This window comes from Pseudonaja textilis, chromosome 4 (assembly GCF_049901715.1).
Source record: "Pseudonaja textilis isolate UNSWEBS1 chromosome 4, rPseTex1.2, whole genome shotgun sequence".
Taxonomy (NCBI): domain Eukaryota; kingdom Metazoa; phylum Chordata; class Lepidosauria; order Squamata; family Elapidae; genus Pseudonaja; species Pseudonaja textilis.
In genome coordinates, this window is record NC_141993.1 from 62448918 (window position 1) to 62461439 (window position 12522).

General features: G+C 34.4%; 1 protein-coding gene across 10 annotated transcripts in view; it reads right to left on the bottom strand.

Annotated features, from left to right (window-relative positions):
- Positions 1-12522, bottom strand: part of DOCK10 (dedicator of cytokinesis 10) — a 167726-nt gene that overhangs the window by 47685 nt on the left and 107519 nt on the right. For 9 of the 10 annotated variants that reach the window (XM_026701522.2, XM_026701521.2, XM_087933216.1 and 6 more), the window contains exons 18-25: positions 11479-11544; positions 10504-10596; positions 5928-6051; positions 5640-5761; positions 4338-4424; positions 3087-3179; positions 1127-1245; positions 273-342 (exon numbers count right to left, since the gene is read on the bottom strand). In XM_026701522.2, the coding sequence (XP_026557307.2) occupies positions 273-342; positions 1127-1245; positions 3087-3179; positions 4338-4424; positions 5640-5761; positions 5928-6051; positions 10504-10596; positions 11479-11544 (774 nt within the window). The remainder of the gene's footprint in view (positions 1-272; positions 343-1126; positions 1246-3086; positions 3180-4337; positions 4425-5639; positions 5762-5927; positions 6052-10503; positions 10597-11478; positions 11545-12522) is intronic. The other variant, XM_087933213.1, reaches the window with a different exon arrangement.

The following is a 12522-nucleotide window of genomic DNA, read 5'->3' on the forward strand; positions in this document are numbered from 1 at the left end:
ATAAAAAGGCTAAAAAATATTATGCACAAGCTATTTGAAAGCACACAGAACAATTTCCAACAATGCTCTCTTTATTACAAACTACTGTTTATGTTCACTGTATATTGTATTGCTTCATGCAAACTCTTGTAAGAGAATCAACTGATAAATTACCATGGGTAGTTTACAGAGGCAGTTAACACATGATGCTTTGCCAAAATGGCTTTAAAAAATAAATTCTGGCATAAATCTGAAATTTTATAAAGAGATAAGAACAGGTTAAATATTCTTACCTTTACATATGATTGAATATAGTGATCTAATTTTTCTTCATGGAACTTGGCCACAATATCAGCAAAGACCCTGTAAAATAAAAGTATAATGTGATAAAGAAGATGGCAGTTTCATTTCACAAGTAGTACAACTAAATGTAAGTAAGTCTATTTATTTCAGTTGTTGTTGTTGTTGTTATTATTATTATTATTATTTTTAAAAAATGGCCCTATTTTACAGTCTAAACACACGGAGTGTTTCTAAATAATGTGCAAAAGCCTTGAGTTCTAGGGATTTGTCCTCCTTTCTTGGGTGTTGAATTATGCATTGCATATATTGTTCTCTAGCCAGAGTAATCTAATGGTTAAGCTTCAAGTGTAGGAATGGGAAATCCACATTAGGAGTTCTAATCTTGATTTAGGCACAGATACTTGCTGGGTTTCTTTGTCCTGGCCACTCTCCCTCACCCCTAGAAATAATAAACCAGTTCTAAAAATGCTTCCAAGGAAATTGCACAGACTTGCCCAGGGAGATGCCAGGAGCGAAGACCAACTTAAAGTCCCATAAATGCACGCGCGCACACACACACACACACACACACACACAGAGAGAGAGAGAGAGAGAGAGAGAGAGAGACTCCTTTGCTGCTTCAAACAGAGTTCCATAAAATTCTCTAGAATTAACTTTTCTTTAGCATATGTTAAGTGGTCTTGAGTTATTGAAGACAAAAAGGAAGTGCATAATTGGTTGAATGTGTTTTTTTTTTAAACAAACACTTAAGGTTAAGATGGTTTGACCACAATTAAATAGATTTCAATAACTGTTTCATAAGGCAAACTAAATGACAACGAACAGAAAGTAGAACAGCAAATACCTGGTCACAGTAGTTGTTACCTCATCCTCTTTGTTTTGTATAAGAACCCAGAACAGCTGGTTCAGAATCACAGGAAGAAAATTCACAACGACATGGATCTTTTCAATTTTAAGTAAATTCTGATTAAGAAATCAAGCATGAACAGAGAATGATGTTGTAAACTTCCATGACTGTTATAAATTCATTTAAATCAGGGTACCCCAGGTGGCAGCACTGAGCCAGCCTAGGCAAAGTCTTGCTAAAGCTAAATTGGCTGGAGTTCCTGATTCTGGACTAAGAAATCACCAGGAAATTCCAGGAGATTAGACTAATTGGGGAAATTGAGTAGAAAATAAGGGAATGGCAAACCATTTCCATCTTGTTGTCATACAAATTACATAGAAATGTTAATCATGAATGAACTCTGATTTGGTGGAGATGTCAAATATATTTCAAAGTAAAAGCAGTTTAACTCAGGTTACATATAACTCAACCTTCATTTTAAATAAGTTCATGGAAACAGTTATAGAGTTGTGCAACGTCGTTGTTGATTTAAACTAATCGAATCTATTTTTGGACATTGTTAGAAATATACATCAAAATCTTCTGTATTATAAACTATGTTCACAAATTGGATAATCTTTAATGGTGATTATAGGTGATTCAAGTCCAGAACTGAGCATGAAATGTCTGGATGAATTTATCTCAGATTGTAATTGCTGTGGGGACAAAATTATGTGTAATAGGCTGCCTTGAGATCCCAATGAAAATATAAATCAGGCATATAAATCAAATGTATCAATAAATAAAAAAAATGTTTTTGGCCCTTTTCTATTTCTATCTCTTATATTGGTTAAAAATTGTTTACCAAAGTCTCCTGAGAGAAATAGAATTTTTAAGAGGATACTTGGAATAATAGCTATAGGAATTATTTCCTATTTGAGCCAGCAACATATGGTAAATTGACCATCTAAGGGGTTTAGTTAATTACTATCAGTTATTTGCTTTGAAGAATAAGGTAGTAACATAATGGTTGGGTCTAGTTCTACATTTGCAAAACTGAACTTTTTGCAAACATAGAAAAAACAATCAAGATCTCTTCAGCATGGAAATGGCTACAGTGGCATTAATTATACCTTTTAAATCATGATTATATAAATAATGCTAAAATTACTCTAAACATTGTGTAGAACAGGGATGTCAAACTCAAGGCCCATGGGCTGAATCCGGTCTGCGGGGTGCTTAGATCTGGCCTGTGGGGCCTCCCTGGAAACAGCAAAGGACCAGCTTGCGATGCCTTTGCCAATGAAAACAGAGCTCGTGAGGGCCATATGCAAGGGCTGCATGTGACCTTCCTGAGCTTTTTCGCTAGCAGAGGGTTGCAGGAAGCCGTCACAGCCAGGAACAGAGCTTGGGAGCCCATTTTTGCTGGCAAGAGCACTCAGGCCAACACAGATGCCCTTGACATGCGTGATATTGAGCTGGCCTCGCCCACCATGGCTACGCCCACCACAGCCACCTGAGGTCATATACAACCCTGATGCGGTCCTCAGTGAAATTAAGTTTGACAAATATAATGCAGAATTTATCATCCAAGAAAAAGCAATGCTTAGTCATGACAAAAAGAAAAAAAAATAGATAATAAAGATGAAAAAATATGCAATCAAAATTCTGTTTTTAAAACCATGTTTCTGGTGATCTATGGCATACCTCTGGAAATGACTTTTTCTATTTTAAAAATCCATACTATCAATAATGAACATAGATATATAGGAGTTCATAAATAATTTTACGTGCTGGCTTTTGGGTTAATGTTTATTTTTATGTTCAGTCAATTTTATTTTCAGCTACTCTGCACTCTTTAGCAATGTATAATTTAGCATTATGCTAACAAATGCACACAATTCAAAAGGAGAATTAAAATATATAATATTCATCCATTAGCACAATCAATACCTACATAATTTCTTATTTAACTTACCTTACAGGAGATGATAAAACTTGAGGTAGGTGGCTGAGAGAAATCTCTCTTTCTTTTCTGGCACTGCAGGAAAAATCTATTCAGATATGGATCCTATAGCAAATGTATATAAAAAAGACGGGTTAGTCTCAACAAATGTGGCATGCAGAGTTTAAAAAAAATAACTGTGCAATAGTTAGCAGATAACATTAAAAGTAAATCAGTCCCCTAAGAGACATTTTTCAGCAATTGTTTAAAATAAATAAAATATTTCCACTTTTGATACAATCTAAGCCAAATTTATTTCCAAAACTGCTCCATTCTCTTTTCTATCAATCAGCCAATATAAATAAATCCAGTGTGGCATCTGTGCAATAAGAATAACAATGATCTATAGAAGAACACTCTGCAGTTTGTCTAAATACAGTGTTTATGTTTTGTTTCAATATGAGTTATATTAAATACTGATCTGAGGCCTGAAATAATAAGGGACTCGGCTTAGAAATATAATGGCCATTGTACACATGACTCTTCAATTGTGCACTCCAAAATTAAATTTTAAAAATTTAAAATTTACTTTCTAAAAACTTGAAAGATTGCCAAATCTTGCAAAATTAATTGCTATCAAATGAAGTTTAAGAAAGTTGTTAAAAGTCAAAACTTCCTGAACTTTGATGATATCAGTTAATTATAATTATTATTAAAACAATGATACATTTAAAAAATAAGCAGGGCACCTGTCCTATTACATGAAATCGTATAAGGGCACATAACAAAGGTTATTGACCTCTGGGCTAATCCAGGTATACAGAAGTATTCAGTTCTTTGCAGCGTTACTGCATCTTTTTTGTTAAAAAAATAAACCAAATTTATGAAAATTGAAAACTTAGGTAGATTGCAGATGAAGTGCTGGCTACTGATCGTTTTTTTGTCTTTTGTTAGAACTGTAATACATGGCTCCAAAAATATAGCCATGGATTGTTTATTATTTTATTTACATTCTAAATGTGACTGTTTTTGCTGAAAAAATCAAATATGTCAGATTTGTTGTGTGTTGTTTTGAATATTTAAGGATAATCTTTCCTAAATATTTCTGTAAGTATCACATTGATTGTGATTTTCTATGTCAGAATAACTAAAGGTTTGGAATCCTTGGAATCCAAATAAAAAATTCTGCATGAAACTCACACACAGACATTAACTACTTTTTAAAAACTTTGTATTTCTTTTGCTTCTACTCCCCCCCCCCCCTTAGTATAGACAATGTTTTACCTGAGTGTAAACAGTAGATACAATAAACAGTGACACTTTGAAGAGGGGCTTTCCTCCATCCACCCACCTAACATCACTTCCACTCTGCTGTGAAAAAAGAAACACTCAAGTTAGCGGAAATGGATTCTTCTTCTAGCATATGATCCTACTTTATGTTTAAAACACTAAAAAATATTTTAGCACTAGCATAGTATCATCATTAGTATCATCATTTATAGATTGTATTAGTTGTTTTTTTTCCCCCACTCTATGTCTCTGCCTCTTTCTTTCTCTCTTTGTGCATACAGCAGAATGTATTTTATTTATTAGGGTTCCATATTTTGCATACTGGCTCAAAAGAGTCCTTATTGGATGTGAATTCTACATTTTATATAAAGCCATAATAGCTAGACTTTTAAAAAATTCTGTTCAGTAAGAAACCTGCTTTTGTTGATTTCTTCCAACAAATCAGTCAAGAAACGTATCATGAAATCAAATGCTTTTGCAGTATGTGAATAAACAATGGATATATTTTTCCCACCATTATTCTACGTAGAAAGTGAAATTGCTCAATTCACTATAAATAATAATAATAATTCCAAGGGCATTTCAGAGTTTTTCTAATTTCTAAAACACTAAAAAAATAGATTTCGTTATGTTGTATGCAATGCAAATTTGATCGTGCACATGTGCCTAATTTACAAATTTTCCAAATTGAAATGATGTATTTATTTGCAGATATTCATAACGAACAGCAGTCCATCATATTACAGAGATGTATCAGTTATAAGCTTATACATATAAGAGATGTATTTTAATAAGCTATATAAAAACATGTGTCTTTACATTGCCAGCTATTGTCACGGGCCTGTGAAACCAAGGCAGGACTGAGCTTGTCAAGTGGTTTATTTCATTGCTTATTGTTATCAGAGGGATGGAAGATTATTGTTTTTACTCTTTTTATATTGGGTTTTTTATTTTTTGTAAGCTGCCTAGGGTCACTGAAAGTGAATGGATGGCCATACAAATCCTCTAAAACAAACAAACAATCATTGCAAAATATGAAAGAAAAATCAAGTAATCAAAACTGTATGATAAAGGAAGGTATTTTCATATAAAATTATAAATACTCAGAACGGTCTGTTATAAGAAAAGGATGTATGTATTGATGCATTTATTTATTTATCATCAGTTTTTTTTCTTGGTTCCAATCAAACAAGTTAGGATTCAGATATGCACAAAATCCTATGGATGACATGGTATGTATGTGATAGAGCTATAAGATTGCTTTTCAAGGAATAAAACAAAGAAGTAAAACAATACCTTCCCAACTGCAGGATCCTGAAGATTTAAATAAGAGGGAGGTAGAATGGTTGCCACTGGTATGTTATGTTCTCGAGATATTAGTTGATCATCTTTTAGCAAAGGCAGCCAAGCATATCCCACTGTATTGAAAATAGATGTTAACACTAAAACATTTTGATATCTTTAAATATAAAGAAATAACAGTTATCAGAAAACAGATATTGTCTCAAATGCTTGACCTAAATCAGGGAAAGTATACAGGAATAATAAAGACAATGAGTATGAGCAAAAATCCAGTATAGATACCTGAGGTTTCCAGGGCCTCTTTCTTTTTGGTATTAGCTTTTGCATTTATGTCACAGGTAACATGATAAAATGAAAATAGAATATGATGTTTCTTATGAAGTTGTGTCGGCAGTTCAATTTTTATCTGAAATGTAAAACGTTACATTCATCTTAAATGTTAACTGAATGAAAGCAAAGAGAAGGTAGTGAGGCCTAATTCTGATCTTGGACTATTATTCTATAAGTGCTCTTAAAGGCCAAGAAGGTCAAAAGGAATTCATTACAGATAATATATGTCAGGATTACCAAGGACAATATATTACCAAGGTTGACATAGGAGGGGGAGGGAGGGGCAATGTGCTTATTTGGACTTTAACAGAGACACCAATCTTGATCCCATAAGTAATGTGCTTATTCAGGCTTCAGGACAAATACCAGCCATAGTCACATATCTGTAGGTGGCTTACAAAGACACCTCTCTGCAAATAAATAAGATTCTGTATATTAAACTGAGCTCTTGATATCAAATGGGATTGTTGTTCTGAAGTTACCTTAATGCTGTGGAATATCTAGACCAGAGGTGGTGTTCAGCAGGTTCTGACCAGTTCTGGAGAACTGGTAGCAGAAATTTTGTGTAGTTCGGAGAACCAGCAAATACCACCTCTGACTGGGAATTTTACAGTATCCTTCCCCCCTGCCACTCCCACCAAGCCATGCCTACAGAACCGGTAGTAAAAAAAAATTGAATCCCACCACTGATCTAGACCTGCTGTCAGTGTACATGAAGATAAGTGGTTTTGGAATAGAGGCAGCCATAGACTTGACCTAAGTCACCGAGGTCCTAATATATAGCAGGGATTGCAATTTCACATAATTTTTGTCTTTGGGTAATACCAATGTCAGTTGTCTATGGGAATCACTCTCTGTAACTGATCCCCACTATTCTTGAGTCTCTGATGCATAGTGTGAGGAGTCTTGTAGGAGTTTTTTGTATATGTTTTATATTCAGTTTTCCTTTAACAACCAACATTTTTGTGGAGAATGTAATGACTGGTTTAACATATTTTTCACACAGTGCTCACAGTAATAATACAGTTACATATACAGAATTTTTAACTTCTAACTTCTAACCTTACTGTACTCATTATAATTATAACATATTATTTTATGCATCAGTCTATATTATACCATTTTCCCAATTTACACTTCTTTATTTTTCCCATTTGTTGGAGTTCTTCTATATTCACCTCTTTATCTTTAAGCAATACTATTCTCTCTTTATGATTTTTATCACTTTCTCCAAAATATATGTAAACATCAATAACATTTCTTTATACAATATACTTATTAACTTCTGTTAAGTCACTAATATTTTAATATTATAAATATCACTCAGTATTCCACCATATTTTCAATATCTCAATTTTCTATAAACACAACCAGTTGTCAATAAACTTTAATCAGTCCCAAGATTGTATCTATAAATCCCCTGAATTTATAGCCCTTGAAAACTATATTTTCCAATATATATTTTTACATCCTATTAACCATAATAATACATTTAGATATACCTAGTCCTAGTCTTACATCTCTTAATCTTAATATATTTATGGTTGTAATAAATTCTATTATATATCTATATATGTGGTAATATTTTCCCAATTTAAACTTCCACTTATTTCTATTGGTTTTCAATATAATCCCTGTATTATAGGTGATTATATCTCTATCCATCATCTCTCAGTCTTTTTAGAATTTCATCATTTATTGATTTTTGGGGGGGATTCTTTATATTTCTCTCTTGGAATCCTATATGTCTTTCTGGCATTTTTGCACAGACTAATTGTTCCCTCTGCCTTACCCTTTATCTCCCGCTGCATCTTTTTTATATCCATCCATAATCCTTTCATTTTAAAAAAAATCTTTTTTCTTTCTGTTCTATTATAAGCTCTTAAGGGATTATCTATTTGATTTTTAATATTTATTATTACTGTCTTTTAGATGTTTTTATCTGCTTTTAACTTATTTTTTATCTTTTTGTAGTTTATTTTGCTTTGTCTTCAGTGTGAGAAGTCTTGTTCACCACTTGGAATGAGAGGGAATGGTAGTTATAGCCCTTCTCTGCCTGTGAATCCCGTGGTTCAGGTCTCTAGAGCATCACTTGAGAAAATAACACTTGTCCTACTAAACACATCAAAGAGGCTTTATTAAGAACTACTTCATGGTGAAAAGAGTAGCAAAACATAAACATTGTTCTGCTTGTAACACATATGCAGCTAATTAGCTAGTGGACTTGTTTAGGATTGGCTCAGATCCTCCTGGGGAGATAAATCCACCTTGGAAGGTCATTGTAAGAAGTATTCAAGCCACATGGTGACTTGTATTTGGATTCTGACTGTGCAGAGCCTTTGATGTAATCTGAAGTATAATTGTTGTGGTTAGCCGGCAGCAGGTGCAAACAGTGGAGGAGAGCGAAGACTCAGATGAGGGGCCAGGACCATCAGGGAGTCGACTGCTGCCTTCAGGGATTGTGGGAGCTGGCAGCAGTGATGAGGAGGTTCCCGAAGAGTCTGTGCCAAGTGTACGTGAGCTCAGGATGATTCATAGAAGAGAACAGCTGGAGCAGCACAGGCAACTCAGGAGTAAGGATGCAACATAATGGTCCCTCCTTCTAGGGAATATAAGCCTGGTTTCAAAAGGTTTTTGCCTTTGCAAAAGGCAAAAACACTCTAAGGACTCAGCATTGTGTGTAGAGACTCAGCTTATCTGAAGAATTCTGTCAAGGCTTTTCTGATTGGACTAATTGGCTGCAAGCCATCTTTTATCTACAAAGAAGTTATTTGTAGATTAAAGCTATGAAGGTTTGAGTTGCTGCGTTTGTTTGAGGGTTGGATCAGAACAATAATCTGCTAGAATATCTGAGGAGTATTTGAGCCTCTTGGTCTTGAGGAAATGGATAGAATCCTCAGAACTGTAAGCTGAGTCACCTATATACTAGACTCATAATCTTCTTGGTTAACTCTGCCTAGGAGGTAAAGTATAGTGAGTACAGGCAATGGTCAATTGTTCCTTGAGCAAATAGGCAATCCCATCTGCCTTAAAGAAATAGTGGTCCACACTTTGTTCAAGAAATCATCAGGTACCTGGATATATTTTTGTCTAGTTTTCAATCTTCTCTTTTAGGGAAGGTTCTGGAGAAGGTGTTCAGCCTACGTTTTCAGAGAACTTGAAGAAACTTACTATATGAACCATTTTCAATCAGATTCAGGCCTGGAAATAGTATTCAGACTTCAAAATGGAAATGGTATTCTTGCCTACTTGGATCTAGTAGAAGCTTTTGATAATATTAAATATATATATTCTTCTGATTTAGGGGTGTAGGAATAGAAAGGCATGGTGCTGCAATACTTCTTTTTCTTCTTCTAAGGTTGGTCCATTCAGTGTTGGTAGGTGGGAGAAAAGATCAAGTCCTAGGCACCTGGTTTTCAGAGTTACTTAGCGCTCTACATTCTTCCCACTCCTGTTTAAGATTTGCATGAACTCATTGACTCAATCCAACACTGAGTTATTCTGGCTTTTAAGGCCTTCCATTATCAGAGACCTTACATTATGTATCCCTCAGTAGGAATTAGTGCATAGTTTGGGAAATTTCCTGGATTTTTGGCTTCTCCTTGAGAAGCAGGTGGTAGCTGTGACAAAAATGGTGTTTGTACAAATTAATATAGTGTTCCAATGATTCCCACTACTGATATTGGATGATTCTGTTCATGGTTGCTTATGTTCTAGTCTTCCCTATTTGAATAACTGCAATGTATTCAACATGGAAGCTGCAATTCGTCCAGAATATAGTAGCTATTGGCATGCCCATGGTATACCATTTCATCTATAAAGCCAACTTGAAAAATTGAGGAAATGGGTGGCATTTACACTCTTCTATTACAGGCTTATTATGTTCAAGAGCCAACTGGTCTGATGGTTAAGGCACCAGGATGGAAAGTGGGAAACTATGAGTTCAATTCCTGCCTTAGCCATGAAAACCAGTCACTCTCTCTCAGCTCAACCCGCCTCTTAGGGTTGTTGTTCTGGGAATAGGAGGAAGAAGGTGTGTGGGTTATTTTTCTACCTTGAGAGTTATTTGAAAAATAAAGAAATAATATAAATTAAAAGCTCCTTGTAGAGGCAGTCATGCTATTTCTATGATTTCTTGTGATTTCATGTGTCTTACTAAACTGCTCCCCATCAATAGATTTTGCATCATCTGAATTCCTTCTATCACATAATGACATCTGATGGAGCAGAGGAAATATGCCTTCTGACATGTTGTCCTGTAGAGTAACTTACCTCCGAAAGATGATGACCCTACCAAGAAGGCCTTTTGAAAGCAACTGAAAACCTGGCTGTTCTTATGGGTCAGTATGTTGAGTTATTGTGCTCTAAGAGTTGTTTTCAAGACATATTATGTAGTGGAGTTGTTGTCCTCAGTTGCAAACAATTAAAGGCAACACTAATGTCCTTAACAACCTATTTTTTTCAAAAATATCTTTGATATAGTTGTCTATTATAACATCATGTAAAATTATAGATAAAGAAGACTGACCTCATCGCAGAAATCAGGGTTTTGTGAATGATGTAGCACAGCTGTATAAGCTGCTGATGTAAATAATGGTCCACCAGGCTTCCCATAGATACACTGTTTAAAGAGACATTGCTTTAAGTTTTGTGTCTTTACTAGAAATAACTGATTCTGAAGTCATATCTTAGAAGACTTTTTCAGCCTCATAGCACCGCAGAACCTTTGGGCCAAAAACATATAAAAAAATTAAAAATGTCTGAAATCTAATGAGATTTCATGTGGAGAATGCCAAAAAAAGATCTGACAAGCAAACTCACAAGATTTTGGAGTATTTTTTTTAAACTGGAGGGAATATTTTTTCTAGGCCACCCTACAAGATTACATGATTGTACACAGAGTGTAAAAAAACTGATCTACATGGTATATACCAAGAGGAAAATTGATGACATCAGAAGTCAAAAATGACAAGAATCAAATTAGTAAATATATTAATTTTACTTCTTAAATAACTATTAATAATATTTTTATCTAGTAGTTCCAGCAATAGATTCCATCTACCTACTCCATCAAAAGGAAAAGACAAAAAAAATGCTACAAACACAAAAAAACTTTGATGAGCTTATATAGCTCTCTGAAACGCAGAAGCTAGTGACAATGGTCAATACATTCATACACGGTATGCAGAACACCTGAATTTGGCACTTCTCCTGATGATCATTCACCTTCATCAACATGATGTTTACCTCAGTTATGAAAGTACACTGAGATTTATTAAGAATTTTACATTTCATCATGTTGCATAAAATCTTGTCAGCAGAACTAGCATTTGCCAGAAAAGCCCTGCATTGACTGATGTTATAAACAACTGTTATGGAAATGATGGAAAATAATAGACTGATGATTTTGTAAAAATTATAGATCACAATCACTTCACCACAGGGTATCCAAAGAAATCTGCTCCACCATATTATGCTGCAGCTGGAATTCATATTGACTCACCTTCACTGGCTTGGCTCCTTCTTCATCTGAGTTTTTAAATTCAATACACACTGTTATATTCCGTGCCTGTAATACAAATGCAAATAAGCTCACTAGCTTTCCACTTAAGAGTTCTGTGAAACATGCAGTCTTTTCCAGAACTGTCATAATGCTGCCAGCTGAGAGTAAAACCCAGAAGTGAAATAAATTCCCGAGTGGAAAAATGGAAAGATTTGACTTCTTCATGATACTTCAATTCAGCTGAATTATTTGAAAAGTAAATATATTAAGAATTTAGTACATATGAAAATATACTGAAGACTTTAAGCTTCAAAAATAATTTAAAAGATAGCATGTGCATGTATGCGCATATAAATGTGAATGATTACCAAGAAAAAAAACAGAAAATAAAAACTGGACAATCTGCTTCTGTTTAATTTTCATATGGATGGCTTTCAAACAAGTCCCAGGTTTTCAATGAAACCTATTTTGCTGTAAGTATGAATCACTAGTACATATTCCATTACTTTATAGTACCTACTATATTGTCATTCAATTTTAATATTGAAATAGCCATGAAAGGTTAATTTGAGGGAAGCAAAAAGAGAAAAATGTCCATCTGGAATAGTAATTCATATACGAGCAATAAGATCAACCAGGTTGTTTTAATATAAATATGTACACATGACTGAGATTTTAAAAACAATAAGTTTCATGTTCTCAATGTTGGAAAAATCAGCCTTAGGTGATTTAACAGGATAAGTTGATGGTCTTCAATAGGGAACAATAAACAAATGAATCAGAAAAAGCATTCATTACTTCTGTTGCCTACCTACTGTTCTCTCACTGGGATAACCCATAGGTTAAACCACTCCAGCATTGTACAGGTACTTCTCAACTTATGACCACAATTGGACTAGAAGTTCCATTGCTAATCAATGTGATAGCTATGTAAGTCATGCCTGGCATGACAATCTTTTTTGACATGGTTGTTAACGAATCACTGCACTTGAGTGAATCTGGCTTAACTCATTGAGTTTGCCTCTTGGAAGCTGTCTGGCAAAG